At 40.7% G+C, this 22,143-nt stretch overlaps 2 protein-coding genes across 3 annotated transcripts; one reads left to right on the forward strand and one right to left on the reverse strand.

Annotated features, from left to right (window-relative positions):
• The first annotated feature begins 596 nt into the window (after positions 1-596).
• On the forward strand, positions 597-18,262 carry LOC130700417 (adenylate cyclase type 8-like). Of its 2 annotated transcripts, none has more exons than XM_057522461.2 (24): positions 597-819; positions 9,233-9,649; positions 11,157-11,669; positions 12,591-12,755; positions 12,830-12,915; positions 12,991-13,183; positions 13,275-13,499; positions 13,566-13,645; positions 13,746-13,895; positions 13,974-14,110; positions 14,183-14,276; positions 14,340-14,645; positions 14,741-15,142; positions 15,230-15,327; positions 15,398-15,602; positions 15,695-16,057; positions 16,149-16,406; positions 16,517-16,563; positions 16,630-16,709; positions 16,769-16,887; positions 16,973-17,087; positions 17,155-17,300; positions 17,426-17,630; positions 17,691-18,262. In XM_057522461.2, the coding sequence occupies exons 2-24, from the start codon at positions 9,526-9,528 to the stop codon at positions 18,158-18,160; spliced, it is 4,581 nt and encodes a 1,526-aa protein (XP_057378444.1). In that variant the 5' UTR covers positions 597-819; positions 9,233-9,525; the 3' UTR covers positions 18,161-18,262. The 2 variants fall into 2 exon arrangements, with proteins under 2 accessions (XP_057378444.1, XP_057378445.1); XM_057522462.2 differs by having other exon boundaries at positions 9,476-9,649.
• Positions 18,263-19,542: 1,280 nt separating this feature from the next.
• Positions 19,543-21,573, reverse strand: LOC130700420 (protein N-terminal asparagine amidohydrolase-like). The gene is made up of 3 exons (XM_057522468.1): positions 21,452-21,573; positions 20,684-21,361; positions 19,543-20,587 (listed from the first exon to the last, which is right to left on the reverse strand). The coding sequence occupies exons 2-3, from the start codon at positions 21,349-21,351 to the stop codon at positions 20,317-20,319; spliced, it is 939 nt and encodes a 312-aa protein (XP_057378451.1). The 5' UTR covers positions 21,352-21,361; positions 21,452-21,573; the 3' UTR covers positions 19,543-20,316.
• Positions 21,574-22,143: the final 570 nt, after the last annotated feature.

Genomic DNA, 22,143 nt, shown 5'->3' on the forward strand with positions numbered 1-22,143 from the left:
TGAAGTTTTTAAAGCGGAGCCAGAAAATCGGGTTTTAAGTCACAAAATCTTTCAATACGCATAGCTTTATTACACAGATCGAAAACGCATTCCCTCGTCTGCGTGTTCGTCTGAAGTCTCTGTTTACGGAGCTTCCAAAATTTTACATTGGTCACCAGAAGTATCAGCTGCAAATCCTATTCAAATTGTTCTTCCCACCACATTTCGTAGAACCGTGTATTCCGATTCAGATTCGCAGAAGCTCTGCCTGCCAAGTAATAGCAGTCAGTATGACGAAAAAGAGGACAACAGAAACCTAATTTTATCTATTTATTTTCATTGTTTTGTTCTTATGATTTGCAAAAAGAACTAAGGCGGGATAGAGAGTGCTCCTTTTGTGTGGTGGTGCTACATGATTACAACATAACATACTTGCGTCAACAAAAAAGTTGCGTTAAAAAGCTCATCGGCATGGAATTGCAAACTGATTCAGTAATGAAATCAATTTACAGAAAAGGAGACGGAGGCGTGGCTTGGCTCGCAAGCGCTTCTGGTCCGACGTCACTCCCTCTCACACGTATCTGGTCTTTTACCCCTTAACAAACGGGCTTGCACGCGTTCAATCTCGTCAGTTGCCTCTGTAACCATAGAAGAAGCAGGTTGGCTATTCGCAATCTGCCACCCAAAAACGTGTCGCAACTCGTGTGGCATCTAAAGTTTTGATAACTACCATTTTAAGGTTGACAAGTCTATTCCAAAGTGACATTCTTCCGTCTTTGACATGATGTTGGACAGGATCAATCAGTGTTTACATGCCAAAATTTATTTGCCATAAACCACGTGAGTAGACTACTCTAACAGTTGTATCATTGTGCGTCCTCGCCCTATGGTATTTTTAATAAAATCAACCTTCAGAGGCTAAATTAGCGTCGAGCTAAAGTAAAGAATTTATCCTTTTGGAAAGCCGTCGCTCCATTTATGACCACAAAGTTCTGCAGTTCAGAAAACAATATACAGGAAGCAACTTCTAATTGGTGTGTGCTGGCGTAAGCAAAGAGTAATGACAATCTCGTAGACCGACAAACTTCCGTTTTCAATAGGAGAATTACTTCTTTCTGTTCCCCTAAATTCATCGATCATGTGACGGGGGCGTCACAGCTTGTAGTGACACACGTTACATCTCGACAATATAACATCAAAAGGAAGCGGGAAAAGCCATTTCAGAATATTTTTTAAAACACGAAAGCGCGTATACTAAACGCAGCAGCTGGTGGTGCTCGTATTTTTAAGCTTAATGATCAAACTTGAAACGAATTACAAATAAATCACTTAGCCATACAGTGGAGGGTCAACTCAGACGTAGCGAGGACGAACGATGATATCGCATTGATTTAGGTTGCCATAAATCATACGGGGCCCAAACGAAAGCCATTCATATCAACTTGTTCCTCAGATGTAGCGTTAAAGGACGCGTCAAGTATCCGTCCGCCACATAAGTCAACGAGCAAGTTTTACTGCGTTACAGTAAGGCAACCGTCTGGTAGGGAACCTATTACGGATTTACAGCAATCCGTCGTGTTGGCGCCAAGGCAGTTTCAATTTGGATCCGCAAACACTATTTACTCAGAGTCTTTCCAATGTTGACAATGTAGCACATTGCCACACCAGCTGATTCCCGTTGGGTGAAGAGGCTGTGGAGTGGGGCAGGTAAATTGCAAATGCACGGAAGCTATTTTTTTTTTTTTTTGTAGAAGTGAAAGAGACCTAAGGATAGTCTGCAGCGAAACAATTTCCTGTTTTAAATTAAAAGGACAAAAAAGGAACAAAGATGGCGAATTATATCCGGAGCAGATAATGCCTCTGGAAAATGGTTTCCCTCTTCAAGTAGTTTCTTTGATGGTAATGACGCACATTATCGTGATTTGCTCTCATTACTTCAACGTAGTCTAAAGCTAGTGCTTTTTTATTAAATTATTCTAACAAATGATAGAATCAATTGATTTATGAAATTCTTTTGTCTGACGAGTCGACATGCGCTCCCGCGTCTGTTATCAAATTTTTTACGGATAGTCGAATTCCGCGTTTTTACCCATTTATCTTTTGTAACGAGCTTTCCTGTTCGATCTGTGTACTGATGTTGCTTATACGAATATTGGTCGGACAACATTCTAAGGTAAAGAACAACGCAGTTTGCACTTTTTTTCTTTGTACTTTTATTCCTGGAATTTCTAGCATACCGTGAGCAACGCTGGGAGGTGAGGGGGGGGGGGGGATCATGGCTTTTGTGCAAAGTGGTTTTATTTTTTTTTTGCTGGATTACCATAGGAAGGAAAAGTAAAGCGAAAACCAAATATTGACTGTGGTTATTTGATTTGATGCGGCGGTCTCCGAAGCCCTGCTGATCGTACCGAACGACTTGGTTGTGCAGCTTCAGATATCTATCATGCGTGCATCGGTCTTTTGGTTCCATCGAGCTTGCGTTACGGAATGAGTAAACGCTCGACGTCTCGTCATAAGTAAACACTTGGTATGTCTCGTCAGTCGCGCATAAGCGCAAAGATCGTAAAATACTCTCGCCCATAAGCAATCCGATCTTTGCCTGTTAAAAAATAATATTATAGCTTCGCAAAGTATTAACATTGTGTTACAGGATATACCACCATAGCTTCGGCTTCGCTCCCGAACATTCATTTTAAAAAGAAAAATAAGGAAGATCTATTACGATAGCAAGAAGGCCCAGCATTTAACCAACGGATGAAACGGTAGTTTAGTTCCGGGTTCTTTTATTATGCTAGCATCTTGCTTGTCTACATTATTCAGGAACGTGAACATTGAATCGATGCGAATGATGCCTTTTGGGCCGTCTCGCATTCCTCCCGTTTTAGCTTCACCCTGCGCTTCTTTTCCTCGTTTTTACTATTCGCTCAGACTTTCTTTTCTTGTTCGCTGAGTGCTCTGTCAGATCCACCCATTCTCACCCACCATCACACAGCCTTTTTTGTTGCCGCCCTGTCCTAACGCGTGAGTCTTAACCACTCATCATGCATAGAGCGTACCAAGGGCTTGATTGTGTGTTCACACTATGTACCAGCCAAGACGATGGTGATCTGCCCTTACTGAAGAACTGCCTTGATTCTACATCGCGACTGGTTCGTTTGTGGTATAAATCAGTCGACAATAAACGCGTCTTCGATAAGAAATTGACGATAGTGTATATGCTCGTTGAAGCCCAGAACACATAAGTGCAATTATATGGTCTACGAGTAGCAGTCACGTAACCTTATTTTCGTTGATGCCCGACTAGCAGCGGGCAATGCGCTGAGTCGAAGTCGCCGAAAGTGCACTGTCGCTTTTCTTTTTCTCTCCAGTCACAACTCTTTAACAACAAAGATTGTAACTTTGCGTTTTCATAAAGATTGGGAAGGCGGGAGGACTTAACTGATAAGATATTAAATTTTATGGAGACGGAAAACATGAGACAGAGTTGTCTACACGTATATACGGAGTATAGGTTCTCACGTAGGCTGCGGACGCTCAGAAGCGGAAGAGGCAGACGACGGAAACATAAGGAGGAAACGACGTGGTGTAGAAAGATGACGGAAGCGGTGAAGCATGAAGAAAAAAAAAAACATAACTACTGTATGTTACTGTGTATCTAGATAGATGTCTATGTGATTCGGCTTCTATGCCAGCAACTATCAACGTTAAAATGCCGCAGCCCCGCGCGCGCGCACAAGCTACCACGCCTATTCTTTTTGAACGGGGCCAAAGGTTTTCACCGAATAAGAGAAAAATCAAACGAAATTTCAGCTTCAGTGACACTGACGTCATCGTTGCTTATAGCATTTTCGGACTGTTGACTTTTCCAATGACGAAATGAAATTTTTTTTCCTTCTTGTGCACGCGTCTCGAATTCGCCCGATGACGACAAGGAACGATCAATGATGTTATCCGACGCGTTCTCGCAATGAGAATGATCGATTGCTAGATATTATATTTTTCTTGGTCGTTGTACTTTTCTTAAGAACCGATGCCAGAGAAAATACACCAAACAAAGCAGTAGGCAAAAGAAGGAAAAAGAAATGGATAGAACCTACAAAATAAACAGGAAAATGAGAAATATGTGTATCGTCTGCTGGTCTGGATCCAGCCATTTATTGTCTGAAAATATGGGCTCTACAGCGGAACGACAGGAATGAAAGAGAAAAAAAAAGGGAAGGAAAAAAAAATGCGTTCGCTTATATGCAATCGGTGCAGCGAAATCACGAAGAAAGAGAGGCAAACGAGAAACAATATAGAAGAGCAGCAGGCATCACTTTTTTTTCTGCCTTTCTATCTGCTACTAGTACTCTTTGCAATATATTGCTGTAGCTACTCCACTGAACTCTCTCACCCGCATAACTGTTGGTCGATCTGCCTGATGGATTGAGCTTCGTCAACCGTGGTATGATGCTAGATAAAGTTTTCTTCTGTTATCTCTTAATAGAGTTGCATGCACCATATTTTCTATACTGCACGCTCATCGATTTGCCAACGGCCTAGGACTGTAGTAATTTCATTTTCGCTGCTCCCGCAGAAGGGGCCCCCGCAGCGCTTCAATCAGCAGCATTTTATACTGTATGTGTTACATTTGTTTTACCTTGTTAGACTGTGCACATACCAGACCTTTCCGCCGAAGTTTGACCCACTAAGAGATTTTGATATGAGTTTAATGGCAAAACGCTGAAAGGATGTTAGAAATCGTCTATTCACATACACGAAAGGAGATGAAAAGTGAACAGCGCAGGGTGCGGTCACGACTGTGCGCTAGTTGTGAGTAAGCCAACTGCCACGCCTTTAGATACTCCGTTGTTTGTTTAAGTTCTTTTTATGAGTATTCTTTATGTTGCTGGATGCTGAATACGTAATAAGAGGGCCGCGTTTTTTTTATTCACCTGTCTATAGTATTATTAAAGTTTCGACGCCTTGAATTTAGTCGAACAATTTTCTCTGGGTTCTTTAGTCTCGATTAATCCAGTCAAAGGGAAAGGCAAAACTGATTATCAGTTTGGTATGGGGTCAGATTTAAAGATGATTTCCTTTCACGTGGACGTGCGTACTTTGGATCACTTAATACAGAAATTGGAGCAAAAGGAGCCAGACTATAATTGATTCATTATAATGATTCATCGACGATGCTCAAATTCAACCGCCCCTGATAAATGGTAGGGGCTCTGTTGATTTTCTTCCATCGCTCAGCTGTCCATCCATTGTCCACAACAACGCTCACACAATTAAAGTCGCCACGATTTTCGTGCATAGACATCGTGGTTGAAATGTGGCAAGGACGTGGAAAAAGAAACCCTAAAGTAACGATGGCTAAAGGCATGTTAATCAGTTGCTTTACGATTTGATGAAAAGTTGGCTATTATATTTTGTAATTAATGTTTTCTATCGTCGCAACCATTTTTCATGTGCAGAAACGATTAACGATTGATTTTTCGTTGCCTTAATGCGGGCGCCGGAAGTATAATATCGTGCCGTGCAGGTAAAAGTTAGCTTGTGCCAAAGCGTAGGAGTTTTTTTGTTTTTTTTAGATAAGTTGAACGGGGTGGGGTTTTTCCGATGAGTATCTTTTCCGATGAGTATCTTTTCCATACACGAAAAAGGGAAATTTAGCCAACATCATGATTATCGGTTTTACCATAGTATGGCCCGCCCAGGGTATATAGCTACACATACGAGCCAAGATACGAAGACGCTGCTGGTCATCGTAAACAGTATGTATAGCCTAACCATGACGAATGGATCAATATTGTTGACGTTTGATAATACTGATATCGTCCCAATCCAGATGGTTGTCTATTGCCAGTATATTACGCAGATACAATATTGCAGACAAAAAAAAATGCGATTTAGCTTGCGACGTTATTCGCATAACCATATATCTGTTTACTGATCTACTTAGACTACTACATCATCTAGTTACAATGTAAATGGATATTGCTAACTATTTTCTTCGTGAACCAGGGTCTTCACGAGGCTTAGTTCACGATTGGGAAGATCTATTGCTACGATAAATATTATTTAGTACACATCTAGTCCATACAGATAATATATTGCAAGGGCGGAAGCGGTAAAGCGATGGATTGGACCTTGTTTTAGTTTTTTTTTTTTTTCAACGTCCCATATCGTCAAAAAGATATTGGTCAGTTCATCAACACCTGGTATATCGCCTGCGCTGATTGTGTAAGCGCGTGTGGCTATTCATGGGTCTTCTATCTTTAGCAAGTAAACAAAAATATCCAAACAGGCGCCGTTTTTAACGACAACCGGGTCCTTTATTGAATTTTCAGCCGTTATTCTTGTAGGTGAACGAGAAAGCAGATGACGGCCACTAGTGACGTGTCGAAGCCCTGCCTTTATAAATATTTACGTGACATCGCTTTTGTACGTTAATATAGTTATCCCGTGACTGCAGCGTCAAGTCGTGCCGTTGTTTTAATGCAAAGAGCTATGCCTCGTTCTGTATCCTAATAAAATGTGGCAAAGATGGGTTTACTTGTACGGGTGTATAAGTTTTAGGAACAACGTTTTCAATAGAATGTCCGCCTCACCTTTTTTGTATTTACCGTTAGCTTGTACAGGGAATTCCCTTTTGGTATACGGTCATGGCCTTTTGAAAGTTGGCGTTGTTTTGTTTAGCCATTAAACTAAGGGGAAAAAAAATAATAAAATAAACGTAAGCAAGAGTTCTGCAAGCCGTGTCGGGTATTGAACATGGCAGGTCATGGCCGTTTCAATGGCCACTGTTTAAAAAAACTAGAAACATTTTTTGCTAAAAAAGAAAGACTTGGAGGGAACAAAGAAATGTTCGTCCGAAAGGTGAAACGAACTTGTAACGCCGAGCGAGAGAACAAAAAACCTTACATTACTTTCTTCTTAGTACCGAATGAACTTTCATTGTTGACACAATACGATGCCTCTATTGTTGAAATGCGATCCTCATCACTGCCTCACATGCAGAAAAAGAAACACTCGCATTCTGCTAATCATGGCTAACTGAGAAAGGAAATAGTCAAGAAAGATGAAAAAGGGCGTGCTCTTATACAAGAAAAATTATAATCGTTCGATGAAGCGTAAATGTTCTGAAAGGAGAAAATGAAAAAAAAAAAAAAAAAAAAAAAAAAACATTTTCGAATCAGTTTTTTGCTTTGAAGTTTCGTCTGATTCTCTTCGATTGTTAACCTTGCCTAAAGGCTGACTCTTTCCAAAGACCTGGTGCGCAACTAGCTGTATATACACACAGTTTAAACATTTTGGCTGCGACCTCAGCCTTCATCAATCTATCTGATATCGGATACGAGTCGCTATCAAGCCAGGCTTTCTTTAGATTATAGATGGAGTCGGCAATGTACCACGGGGCTTTAGATACATAGCCGATTGAAGACGACGCCCATAACGAGTGAATCGTTTTTCATTCCGTTCTTTCGAATCATGTAATAAAAGTTTTGACCCCAAAATAAATTGGGAATCCAAAGTTAATGATGCCGACTTTTGCAGAATAGTATAGCACGACAATTGGACAGCTTCTAGTTTCTCATCGGCCAAGTTCCAAAAGAATTCCTTTAAAACGTACTCGCATGATAATCATTGAATTATACTTCCATTCCCAACTGCGCATATAACGTCAGACAAGCAATTCAGTTGCACTTCTAAATAAAGTGGGGTCGAAGCGCACAATCCGATTAAATTCTTTTGCATCTAAACTCACTTGCTCATTAACAATTCATACCAAGGCAAGTCGCGACACGGAATCGTCTTCTTATGTGACGACATGCTATAAGCGCTCAAGAAGTACTACAAGATCTACATTTTTAAAGTAGCTTTCACCAAGGCAGTCATTGTGTGCCGTTTGTCTGCCTTTCTGCTTTTATTTTCAGTTGGAGTTTTATTTTTTTTTTTTTTTCACACAAGGATTAATTATTCAGCTCAACGAATAATGTATCCCGGCAGTGCATCTCTTAGCATTAGACATCTACAACGAAAAGGCTGTCTAAATTTGTGCTGGATTCAAAAGCTTGACATGCGAAACACAGCCGAGTGACACTGCCTGTCCTATTACTTTCCGTTGCCGACGTGATTACACTTTTATGCTCGAAATAAATATAGATATGTGCACGCAGTGTACAAAACCAGAATTCTCGTTTAAACTCCGTCAAATAGAAAACCTGCGCTCCGGGGTACTGAACGCTGTATCCGCAACAGTCGGTGACAGGGATTTTTAGCAGGACGTCTTATTAAAAATAATACCCTGTGCGTCCAGGATCAGTGGTTTTTATATCCCTTCATTCGTACGGTATTTAGTCACAAAAGACCACAAAGGCATTTGGGGAGATGTTAATGAGGAGTATAAGTGCGTAGGGAATGACTTCGATTGTGCCATCCTACTTCTTTTTAGCTTCAATCGCAGAAGTTTCAATCGATCGAAATCATTCATAAAGGAGCTTTTAACGGAAAGTTGTTACAGTCAGTTCTATCGGAGCTCCAAATTCACGTCTATTTATTTGTTTTTTCTTTTCTTTTCCTCCACCACAGCTACCCATAACAAGGCAGTATGGTAATGCTCTACGCGGTTTTTATTGACTTAATGCAAGCCTGCGTCAGCATTACATCTCTCGCTATATCGCAGTGGTTGAGAAACTTTAGAGGTTCAATCGTACAAATGGGATTCCCGACCGAGCATATGGTGAGCATGTAGAGGCGATTATGCCGGATTATGTTTAATACATGCAGTGCCGCACTAGCGCTCGAGTAAAAGGAAAATCGCAAATGCTGTTTTTTTTTTTAACTTTGCGAAAAAAGATGTAGACGGAATTATAAACTCATGCATCACTGTGTCATCCTCGGCCAAAGTTGTATACGTTTCAGTAGATTGCACTCACGTCAAGCGTGGAGCCGAATGATGCGAAGTTGTTCAATGAAACTCAAGCTTTCCATTAAATGTAAAGAAATCAAATTATTAAGGCAACGAAGAAAGCCAGCGATGACTTATGAAAAGCTCTTGCTGATTCCTTTTATCATAAATATAGATAGCAAGGTGGTACACTGATGCTGTCAATTAAACCAACCTTTTTTTTCTATTCCCATCCCAATGGAGTAAACTTTTCTTGACTGATGGGTGCTATGAGCGGTTCCTCAAGATTAGGCAAAATCATTTCATTTTGGCATTCGCGCCTCTGGCTCTCATTCATTCTTTTCTTCGTTCATGTAGGGCGCTGGAAAAAAAACTGGATAGCGACTTCTACCGCTGAGTTTTCCTTTCCCAATCCTGCGTTCACAATAGCAGACTTTCCTCAACCAGACCTTTGCCAAGATTGAAAAGTGAAACCTTGTGGACGTAGCGTTATTCGATTCGATTGAAACGAAATCTTAAGTTCACACTCTCAGCAAAAGTTAAAATTGAATTTTACTCATCCTCCTTTTTTAATCCAATGTCCATGTGAAAAAGGAGCAGCTCTTTCAATCAGTTAGTGAACAAGTCGGACTTAACCATTCGGCTAGGAGATGGATGAAGAAATCTCAACACCGAGAAAGACGATGGAATCGAGCGGAACTCTGTCGACCGACGACGAACCCTCTCAATCCGGCGCTTCCCCATCAACGGTTAAACAACATCCTCTTCATCTAGGTAAGAATTTTAAGCACAATACATTCATCCTAACACTGTAAAACATTTCACGATGCACGACGCATACGTAAAAGATAATGGGAGCATCCAAAAGTATCGTATTCGTTCCGTGAGTCTCTTTCTACTTGAAAACAGCGAGCAACGCCATGCGACACGTAAAGTAATTCGATTCCGTCTTGCGCCAAGCGTGGTAAGCACGACATAAAAGCCTTTTTGGTTGCTTTCAACTCAGCCAAAGAGCCAAAGAAATGAAATTCAAAAAGCATGACATGTCATACCTTGCTCTTTTGAGCGTCAACATACTCAAATCTCAAAGCGAAAAACCTAATGCTTTGACGTCTGCCGTTGCAAAACTATTTACGTGACTAGATAGGAAAGAACAACAGTAGTCGGCGGCGAGCAAGTGAGGAGTTTTCCAGTGCCAGAGCTTAGATAATGCATGCGGCTGCGACCAACCGCTACTCCCATATAAGTACATAAAAGATTGAGTGGCAAGCCAACACACGCCAGCGTGCGGATCTGGTAACATTTGTCAGCAACGTTTCGTGTAAATTGATAGTTTGTCGTTGGGCACTTTAAGAAAATATAATTGTTTATATCAATGAATGGAAACGGAATTCGCTTTTGGAATTCAAATGTTCACCACTTTTGAGATGTTTGCGTGTTAAACACTCGTAAACACACTTGCGTTGTCCACAGAAGTAAGAGATTCCGAAGGGTTATTGATTTACGAATGAATTTATTTTCTTTCCTTTTTGTTTCGTCGCATTTCTTTTCATTTTCTTCACGTAGTAAGAAGTGCTGTCGCGTTCTGACTGAAAAGTGAAAGGATCTAAAAAGAAAATAGTACGCCAAATACAGCTGCGAATTTCTATTTCCCTTCTCACCGTGTTCCGTTCCCATTTCTCCTTTTTAAATATTATCGGTTGATGCGAAAGAAAATTCACATCTTCGGGACATACAGGACCGAAGCAGAGTGCAGCTGACAACAAAACCATACATGTCAATACAAGGAACACGAGTCCTAATGCGACTTATAAGGTACATAACTAATACCTAAAAGCCTTTCCCACACCTACGAAGCAGAAGAATTCCACGTTTACCGCAAGCGTTTATTAAGAATACATACCTAATCTACACATCGAACTGACCACAGCGTAAAGAATCTGATAGAATCGCTACCTAGGTTTTCAGACACGCCACTTGTAATGAAATGGTAAATTATCAAAGGAAGTGCGTGTTGTACCGGCATCGTTTTGTGCTCCGTCTGCTAGCGAACGTCTGCCTGAGGTTCAATCAGCTGAAAGGCCACTAGTTTTGTGAACTCTAGCGTTACACAACGGCAACACGCATAGGGAAAAGGTAAAGCTAGGACTCGTTCAAAAGTTTTTGTTAGCGACCGTTGGCACTTCTAATGCTATCTACGTATTTAGCCATCAACATGCCATATCCTCCTTAAACGTGAACTAAATCTTCGACATAAACTTTTTCTCGTGAAATTATATAGCACTGGAGCGGGCCTCGTCGACGACACGTTTCCAGCGTAGCGGCGGTGGCGCTGTTGTGTATGGTGGACTTTACTTGCCGTCTTTGCAAAACGGATTGAGCGGCCGATTTGAAAATCAACCTCTTGAATCAGCTTATCAACGATATTCACATCGACAGCGTCAAAAGTCATTCATCGTCGTCAACGGAGTCGATGTAGCCCTCAAGATCATCGCCGTGATTCTCATATCCATCCACTACAGCAGTTCGTCCGTGAACAATTCCGTCCCTTGTTCTATCGATTTGAATTCGTCTGTCGGCTCGTCATCATCAGACTGCAATTCCAAGCCATCATCGTCGGGAGCCACCATGGTTCACTCACACGGAGCGTACCCGACAGAAACGGTGACGTGGACTTCGTGCTTGATCGTTGTCAACATTCTACTTTGTTTATTAGCCTTTTGTTGGAAATGCTTTGCCAACAATTACCTTCATTGGGCTGCGCTGGCTACCTGGTTGCTCATGAATTTACAAGGTTAGTAAAATTAACGCCATTGAACTGCTTTCGTCGTAAAATTGGAACTGAATGGCCGACAGTCAATAAAATTTGACGAGCAAACTATTACGACTTGCGAGCACGGCATATAGCACAGCGTATAGGACGTTGTAAAAGAAAAAGCACTCTCTTCGTATGATTGAGTTGCTCGCGATAGCATTAACTGAATTGCTCATGGCAGGAGCACAAAAACGAATTGGCTAAACGAGGACATTTAGTTTGATGATATTACATGTTGCTTAGTAGTATTGCAAAACGGGAACTTTAATTTTTTTTTTAACGTGCCATTAATAATGGACTGTGACCTTTGCGACTTGCCCGCTGCGAATAGATTTTGAAGTAAAAAGGCGAAAAGAAAAATTACTTTTTGAATGATGGTGACTTGTTTAAACCCTTCGATGGAGAACCCGAACGTTGAGAATAAATCGAATCGTGAGACCGAAACCTGTTCCGACGAACGAGTGAATTTTTATTTTATGGTGGCTATTTCATAGATGGCTGAAACAAAAACAACACGCAGCTTTACTCCGAACTGGTTTACGTGGCTTGTCAAGGCCCAAACGAAAAAGTACAAGAGAATTTGGGGTCGAAATGGCATATATATACGACATTACATCCACAACTTTTTGAAGCAAAAATAGCAAAGTTTCGCAAAAAATTGGCAATTCCGCATGATTTATTGCAGAGCCAATTCACGTCAAAGTTTCTCGTTTAAAGCTCTGTAATTTTAACTGACGCCAGATCGTAAAACGATAGAAAACGAGACAAAGACTAGCTACACGGGTTTCACCTTTTACGGGAATTTTCTTTCCGTGCTTTCTCTTGCGACCATGACAACGATGTGTACGTGATGTTGGAATTTGTTTTAAATATAGCCATCTGGCGTTGCGTTTTTTAAAGTTCTCGTAGGGCTTGATTTCGACGGCATCGGCGGCGGTACTGGGAAGAGCAGCGAACTGGAAGAGACAAGTTCCGAACTCACAACGCACATGGCGTGGTACATCTTATTCATCATATTTGCCACTTACGCAATGCTTCCCTTACCACTCCTGTGGTCCGCCTCAGGTAAACCCGATAATGTGTCATACGCAAAATCTGCACACAAGTTTCATCTAAACAATGAATGATAAAATCCACAGCCGCAGGAGCCACGGTCGTTATTCATTTAACTTGCTTCTTTGTGGTCCATTCCGTCCGCATTGCCAGTAATTCGTCGCCCTGGGAGGTACGGACTGTCCGCGCAAACAACCATTTTTGACGACAATGTAATTACCAAGAATAATGACTTGTGAATTATTAGGATTGGTATTGTATCGCGATGAGCGGTGGTGCGGATTTGGTTTTGTATGCAGCTATGAATTTCGCTGGTCTCTACGCCAAATTTTTGACGGATCGAGCCGGTAGAAAAGCGTTTTTGGAAACACGACGATCTCACGAAATGCGATGCAAGGCTGAGAAGGAGAACGATAAACAAGAGAAACTGTTATTATCAGGTACGTCTTGGACCTTTGCATTCAATTGTTGAGGTAGCAATTACAGGAGGACGGTCAACTAAATCCATTTGACATCAAACGCGGATTTCAGTATTGCCCCGCTTTGTTGTTATGGAGATGATTCGGGATTTCGCTGCTGAAGAAGATGCCGAGAAAAGTGGTGGCAATGGAAATGCAATTAATTCAAAATTAGTGGCCACTCCAGAAGCGTCTGATACCATTCCAGCGCCAACAGCCGTTCCGCAATTCCACAAGATTTATTTACACCGTTACGAGAACGTCTCGATTCTTTTCGCCGACATCAAAGGTTTCACTGGTACGTAAAAGTTGATGAATTTCGTCCCCGATTGCTAGCCAATGAGTCTATTTTTATTTGCAATAGAATTGGCTAGTCAGTGCAGCGCTCAGGAACTGGTGCGTGTACTGAACGACCTTTTCGGCAAATTCGACCGTTTAGCTGAAGTAAGGCTATCGATTTAACGTCTTACAACTTCGGTTTTTTCCGAAAAAAAAAATTCAAAAATAAAATAAATAACCTAGAATATTGGTTCACTAAATATAGGAAAATCACTGCTTGCGAATAAAATTGCTGGGAGATTGTTATTATTGCGTATCAGGGCTTCCTGAAGCCCGATCAAATCATGCAAACTGTTGTGTGGAAACCGGGCTGGACATGATCTGCGCCATACAGTTCGTTCGACAAAAGACCCAGGTAGTATTATGTTGCATACCTAATAGCTTAATGTTACACAACTCAACATTATCTAAATGGTATCCTCTTCACATGAAGGTGGATTTGAATATGAGAATTGGCATTCATTCCGGGTCCGTTCTCTGCGGCGTCCTTGGCGTTTACAAGTGGCAATTTGATGTCTGGTCTTACGACGTCACGCTGGCCAATCACATGGAATCGGGAGGCATTCCTGGGTAAGTTACAGAAACCCACCATTCCTTTTCAGCTACACGGGCTAACAGCGATTTTTAAATTTTCCAATAAAGACGGGTTCACATTTCAAAAGCAACGCTGGATTGTCTTTCTGATACTTATGACGTTGAGCCCGGCTACGGCGATACCCGAGACGCTTACCTTAAGGTATGTTTGCTTATTTTAACGGCCAATTTCAGTGAACTGAAATGTTACATCTCCATTGAATAGGAACACAAAGTAGAAACGTATTTGATAGTAAAAAAGCGACGTATAAGAAAACCTCCGAAAGATGAACAGCACATCCGCCCATCCGTGGATCGCGTTGGTTGCTGTCGTACTCGAATTCTTGAATCCTGGATCGAAGAGGAGGAAGATGAGCATTCCCTCAAGAGGAAAGCAGGTCAACTGGTAAATGCTGCCAGTAGCGCTAGACCGTCGCTAGGAGGAGTTTCGATGGGTGCTATTTCAAGCGCCGATACATCCGTGTTGATCAACGATTCAGCTGACTGGTCATCTGAAATACCTTTCGAAAACGTAAACATACATCACCTACTAATGCCTACCCGATATGAACTATATCGTTATTACAAGAAAATTTTTATGTAACTGTTGTCATTTGTGTCGTTTAGCTCGACATTGGTGGCCTAGACGATGACGACGATGATGGCCAGACATCGTTTACCAATACTTTCGATCTCGTCGATCAAGACTCTCATCAGCTCAAGTTGTCAAATGCTACGTCCATCCATCAGTATGGATCTACCTTGCCTAATCTATTGAGCGATGGAGCATTGGACAGCGAATGTGAACCATCACCAACGTCTTCCGTTCGTCGACAGGATTCCCCTTGCAATCGTGGAGGCTCGCGAAGGGTCAGAATAGCGGCGCCGGAAGCCGCATTGCTGAATCTTCAAGAGGAGGTCGATCAGTTGATGGACCATTCGATAGAGATTGATTCGAATAAAAAGATACGGAATGAGCATGTCCATCCATTGACTCTTCAGTTCTTGCGACCCGACATGGAATCCACCGTAATTATTACTCTTGACGCAAGATTACAACCGAACAAGTTTTAAAGAACTTATAAAATAGATTTTCTTTCGTTTTCGCATTTCTAGTTTAGTAATATGCGAGAAGACGTCTTCAAATCCAACGCTTTCTGTGTCTTCATCGTTTGGATAATGCTTGCATCGTCACTTCTAATTGTAATGCCCAAGTAAGTGACGTTCATTGGCGGTCTTCTTAACAATATGAGCAAACCCATTTCAAATTTTTGCCTGTTCAAGAACAACTGGATTGTTGGTTACGTTAGTAGCTGCAACACTCATGTTAGCAGCTGCTCTGATCCTTGCCGTGGCGGAAGAAATGCCGTGGCTACCGGACAGCTGGATCCGACACGCGTCCAAAGAATTAGCCCGTAAGCGAAATTTACGCAATTTGTACATCTGCTTCGTCGTCGGCATCGTTTTCATAACCACTGTAGTTAATATGGTAAATCTTTGCATTGTCCGTTACCACGATTCGGTAGGCGTTCCTAAACTGATTATGTTATTATTTTATTTTTTCATGGTAATGTCCCAAAGGTTCTTTTTGCGGATTACATGAGACATCTGGATACCACCCCGTCAAACAGTCAGTATTATATGGAAAATAGCGAAAATTGCTCGGCGGTGTCAAAGCAATTTAACTATACGAAACAACTAAATCTTGTTATCAGCGAGTTACGCCTCAATGCTTCGTATACAGATTCAAGCAATAATGCGTACGTAGTGGCTTCATGTTTGCTACCTCAGTATCATATGTACACATGGGTTTTGGCTATGGTGTGTCTGGCTTCGTTCCTCAAGTTAAACTACATGGTGAAATCAGCCATCTTATTAGTCATGGTTATTGTCTACACAATCCTGATGATGGCAGCATTCCCAGAAGTCTTCAATGAAATTCAGGTAAGTTTCCACAAATATCAATAGCTAAAAAGATTTAATGATCCAGATATGCGGTAATCAAGTAAAAGGAATTTGAACAAATAAAATTAAGGGAGACTGCGGTCTATACGTAGTGGACAAGTGGTCGATGCTGGTGCTCATCTTCCTTTTCTTCTACGTTGTTGGCTATCATTCGCGATTGGTAGAGGTGACCTCACGGCTTGATTTCCTCTGGAAACAGCAGGCGGCCAAAGAATTGACGGACATTTCAGAAACGCGGACTTACAATACCCAATTGCTCAAAAACATTTTACCAGACCATGTAGCAAATTACTTTCTATCAGCCGAATCCAGCGAAAGGAGAACAGATGTACGTTATATTTTTTATTATTGATGGCACTATATATTTTCTAACGTCACATGAAATAATTATGTGTCATCTTGATACAATATTTGAACAAACCATATTTCATTTTTTAGGAATTATACTCTCAAGCTAAAGATGGCGTTGGGGTAATGTTTGCCAGGTAATTCATGACAAATCTACAGAATAGCTGTGAGCTAAAGCATACTCTCAAATCTAATTCCCTTAGTATTCCCAATTTCACCGAATTCTATTCCGAGGATGTGAATAAAGGAATGGAATGTATTCGTTTGCTCAACGAAATCATAGGTGAATATTTGAGAATTTCATGAAATAATAGAATTCTTTTACGTAATTTCTTTGTTCAGTGGATTTTGACGAGCTGCTCGACGAGAGTCGCTTCGCTTCAATTGAAAAAATTAAAACTATTGGCTCGACATATATGGCCGTCTCTGGACTGAATCCAATCCCAAATACAACCACGACAGTGCGTCTCAAATGATTTTTCCTAACCAATTTGAATCATAAGATACTTAAAATAAAAGTAGATAACAAATGTGAATTCTTTACAGGGAGATGCAGACGAATATTTACATCTCACGGCGCTGACAGATTTTGCGCTGGCAATGAAGGATCGTCTCGATGAAGTTAATCGTCATTCTTTTAACAGTTTCCAACTTCGAGTCGGTTGGTTACATTGTCGCCCTTAATTCTTTAGCTAATTTACTTTATCACATTATTTAATCCATTCCAGGTATAGGTGTCGGACAGGTGGTGGGTGGTGTCATCGGCGCTCGCAAACCAGTGTTCGATGTTTGGGGCAACACTGTCAACGAAGCTTCACGCATGGACTCAACCGGTAAAATGGGTCGAATCCAAGTTACTCGCGACGTCTATCAGGTTCTGTTTGATTATTTGGCTACATGTGTTTTTCTATGTCGTCTTCTAAAAATCGCATTTCATTTGGAAGAGCGATAAATTATACAACGATAATTAACAGACGCATTGTTGATCTCATTAACCAGATTCTGTGCGAGAGAGGTTATCGATTGCAGCCCCGTGGTCTCGTCAAAGTCAAAGGCAAAGGCGAGATGCAAACATACCTCGTGGTAGGGAAAGAGATGGGCTCTCCGAAAGGAGTCCATCGGCAACCATCCAACCGCAGCTCCTTGGCGGCCGTCGTGTACGGAATGGTCCGTGCCAGAAGGCGCCAAACAACTGCCAAACAAGGTATCCGCATGGACGAATAATTACTATCAGTTTCCATTTACGTGCGACTAATATTTACAGGAGTCCTTACGTCAGCGGCAGCTGTGCAGCAATTACACAGGACTTCGACTCGACGAGCAGCTGCTACGTCATCGTCGAACGCGTCCGCTGCACAAGGAGCTCTTGATCGTTTAAGAGCTTTCTCCAGTGTGCGTCGACAACCAACTATGCGAGCTGCAATCAACTCCTCCGCAATGAATCAGATGAACGGTAGCAGAAATCCTAGTGATGCATCAGCAACAATAAAAACACTGCAACAAAATGAAAGTTCCCCTTCAAAAATGCGGCAAGCACCGCTAGGACAAGACTCAGGTCTTCCAGTTCAAATTAGGCCGATTGCTATTTCAGCGCGCCAACCGCTCCAGATCTCTAGGTCATACCACGACATGCCAAAATTCTATACTGTACAAGAACATGTAGACGACAAAGGTAACATCGGCGGGGATTTCTCGTTCGACGAAGTGCAGGACACCGGTCGCCATCCTCAATAGTGTGAAATATACCTGTGCCTATCTGTGCTATATCGAATGATGTAAACCTGTTTTGATGCCTACATTTAAACAAATAAGTACGTACACGTCTGTTCACTAGAATCCATCCAGATGTATATGTGACACCTAAAATTAATTACAATGCGAAATGCCATCATCACTATTGGCGATACTGTTCATTAAAACATGTGCGTGCACGTACCTGATCTTCCAAAAATTAATGTAAGAAATGCTAAAAATGAAGCAAAGATCTGAACAAGACCTATTGGCATACCACCTGATGGCAGCTGAATCGTAGTCGGATTTTAATCTGGTGGGTTTTGGCGGCAAACGTTTAAAATTCATACGTCAAAAATGCCAAAAGCTGTCTGCGTGAGAGAATTTAGAAAGCATAAGGGCATAACAACGTACAGGCAACGACTTCATAGCGTAGCAAATGTCAGTTTAGACGCGGATTGACGTGTTGTTAATTAACAGACCTGCACATAGTAGAGTTTTAATCCACTTTCGTTGGCCGTTTTTTTTTTTGGTTTTTTGTTGCCCTCCCAGCATATGTTAAGACTTGTTTAAACTAGACGACCATGGCTATTTAGCTTTTCATTGTAAAGGTAATTCTAGAAAGTAAACTGGCGTGACAACATTCTTTTTGTTTATTATGGCGAATTAAGTTTTTCTGTACAAATGCTACTCGTGTTCAGCTTATAATTAATATTACCGACGTCGAATTTTTAAAGGCTAAAGCTCATTTAACGTTACGTCTGTTGCAAGGACATTCTTGACGTGGTAATCTCTCTTTCTGTTTCATTTGTTTCGACTTGCATCAAGTCACCCTTACTGGATAAAACGAGACTGTTGGCTTGTGTTTAGCCATCACAGAAGCAACACATTTACCCTAAATATGCGAAAGTTTTTATTATAAAACATATTTTTTTTTGTAATAAAAAAGACTGTTTGACGTTGCCATATGAACGATATAGAAATAAATCCTAAACATTTTTTTGGGAGTTTGAAAGGGAGTTGAAACACTATAAACTAAGTTTTATTGGCAAATTTCCGTTACATAGTGTGCGAATAAATGAGAAGTTTTGATAATACGAATTAACGACAATCCCGCGTCGAGATCGTAAACGCTTTCCATCGGATTTCTGTAAAGTGACTTGCAAGCAATAAAGGGACATATAAATTCGGTTGTTAAATCGTGTTTTTTAGAACTGTCTCCGAAGTTACCCTGCACATGTTTTAAACCTCGTCGTAACAAAGAGACTATACATACAAACTTTAGGTTTTAGACATTTTAGGATAAGCGACTATATTTTTTCTTTTTTAATTAGTAGTATAAAAGAACAAGAAAGTTGTAATTGATTCTTTTCTAGTCATAACTATTGAACTTACGTAACATCTTTTATTTACAGAAACAACTTCGTTTCTCTTGTTACGAACATTCAGGTCAGGCGCACTTAATTCGGTGCACGGTACAAATATTACGCTTTTGCCATTAAAAACTATCACCGTGCTGTTTCAAAAAAGATATAAACACAATTCAACAATGAATGGTCTGTACACGTCTCAACACAAATGGCGCATAAATTGTTTTTCTTTTTTTCATTTTCACATGAAACTGAACGTCCACAATTATACTTTCTGTTTTCGAAGGTCACCGGATATCACGAAGAAAAAAGTGACGGGGGCAATTTCAGTGTGAGTTGGCATTTTGTAAAGTGATACGTGAAGAACAACTTTGCATCAGTCGAGCAGGGTTTCATAATCCCACCACTTAAAAATTCATTATGCACCCATTGGCATGTGCGCTATCTAACATTCAATTCACGTTTATCGAAGTTCTATCTATTGCCATTCATCAGTTGGCCATTAGATCAGAGCATTTGTTGCGTTAAACAGGATGAAACTGATAAATGACATGAAATAACTAAGGTGTAGACATAAAACATTCAGACAAAGGTGCACTCTAAGTACATATAAAATGAAAGTAGCGATTTAAAGTGCGTAATATTTGTTCCTGTTTCCTTTCGTCAGTTGGTTAAAGTTCGACTTTCCATTTCTGCAGTCTACTTTGGATGACGTTTTGCGCAAAGTGTTCTAGTAACCGAACTTATTAAGCATACAAAATCATTTTCTAAAATCAAATAAATGCGGAACTAAAGCTTCAGCCACTGGCCTTGGGGCGAGGGTACATATTTTACGGATTTGTTAAATTTAAATACGCTGGCCAATGGGAATGGATTGTGGACTACAAACTGGAAGACTTGCTTCATTTCTTGAGGGAAATGTTCTGGTTCTACGGCGGGCGATGTTGAAAAATTGCTCAGGATAAAATCATCGCTCTTATGTATCCAGTCAACCATCTGGGAGTGGTACTGATAGCTGAAAGGATTGATACGGAAAATTCCTTCGCCAGTATGATACACCCTGCTCGGTTGTAACCGTAAAATAACAGTTTTAGAAAAAGTATGCTTTAAAGTTCTTGAGAATTTTATATATTGATAGATTGTCAAAATAGTTTACCTGTGGAGGGAGCATTGACTACTGAGAAATCTTGAAGATCTCAATGACAGGCAAGGCCCTCGGACATTCAAATTGAACTTTGCAGGAGAAATGATGAAATCAGATTGCAGATCCACAGCCACACCATATATTATAGGCCAATTGATCCCATTGCTTGTTCGGGTATTAATGGAATTGACACATAAAGATTTAAGTTGAAAGTTGACTGGCAAATCGTTATAGAACTGCAGCAGATCCAGCGTTAACATCTCTGATTTGTGCATTTCATCACGGTAGCCACCCATGATTGAAAGTTCGAGATGAAAATCACTTTCTGTGTGTTGTTGGCCCATTATATCCAACACCATTCGGGTCAGTTCCTCATCCAAATCATCGGTGGAGTCTATGTGAGCCACACACACACTAAATTCTTTTCTGTTAACAAGGACAACCATATGACAAGTTGTGGCATCATCAGTCCCAATAACTGACAAGTTTTCATCATCATTTTTTAACACAGCGTATTCTTTCTGAGTGACATACAGTACTCCTTCGGGTTTGTCAATAATACGTAGTGGTGTCTGTACGAATTTCAAGGCCTCAGTCTCCAAGGACGGAAACTGCTGGTAGATTTCTTCAACAGTTTCGGGTAACTGAGAGAGGGATTGACTAGCGATTGTTATGGTCATCGTGTTTTATCTAAAAAAAAAAGTATATATATTAATACACATTTCACGTTATAGGTGCCCCCATGGAGAAAGTAGGGAAATATATGTCTGATCTATTTACCTTGCGGACACTTAGGGAAATCTACTGTTGTAATAAAACTGAAAATACTTCGCTTCCCCCTCTTATCTGCATGCAGATTTCCGTATTGTTTACAAAGAGAAAGTTTCGTACGTGAATTTTTTGTCTTGAAAAATAAATTTTATTCTTCACCGCTAGAGAGCATGACATTCAGAAAATATTAAAAACTGCTCGCAAGTGTTCATGTATATTTTGGCCCATTCATAGTAATCTTGGCTTCCGCATATTGTTTTTTTTTTTTGCATGTTAATAGATTAGCAGAATCCATTAGGACTAGGTAAAAACCCAAAATGAGTTCTGGAAATTTTTTCATTGAAAATTCCACGTACTTTATTCTTTTTGCTTGTTTTTTTTCCGTGACCAAGATAAGCGGGAGATGGGGGAGGAAATGATGCAATTTTACTATCGCTAAACGAGTTTCGTTGAAAATTTTGTTAAAAAACAAAATAAAAATGGTTAACCCGACATAAATTTTTGTTTTCTGACGACGTCAGAGGGATGAAACAGTGAAACATGCTATGGGGCTAACGCATCAAATTCTATTTAGAATACACTTGGCTTGACACATAAAGCTTAGCTAAAAGGGAATGTTGTTATACGATCTCAACCTTGAGAAGATGCGGAGTGTGTTTTTCATGGACACGTCGTTGCAGGCTAAACTAGGCAACACCACG

Source organism: Daphnia carinata, chromosome 8 (assembly GCF_022539665.2).
Source record: "Daphnia carinata strain CSIRO-1 chromosome 8, CSIRO_AGI_Dcar_HiC_V3, whole genome shotgun sequence".
In the NCBI taxonomy this organism is placed as follows: domain Eukaryota; kingdom Metazoa; phylum Arthropoda; class Branchiopoda; order Diplostraca; family Daphniidae; genus Daphnia; species Daphnia carinata.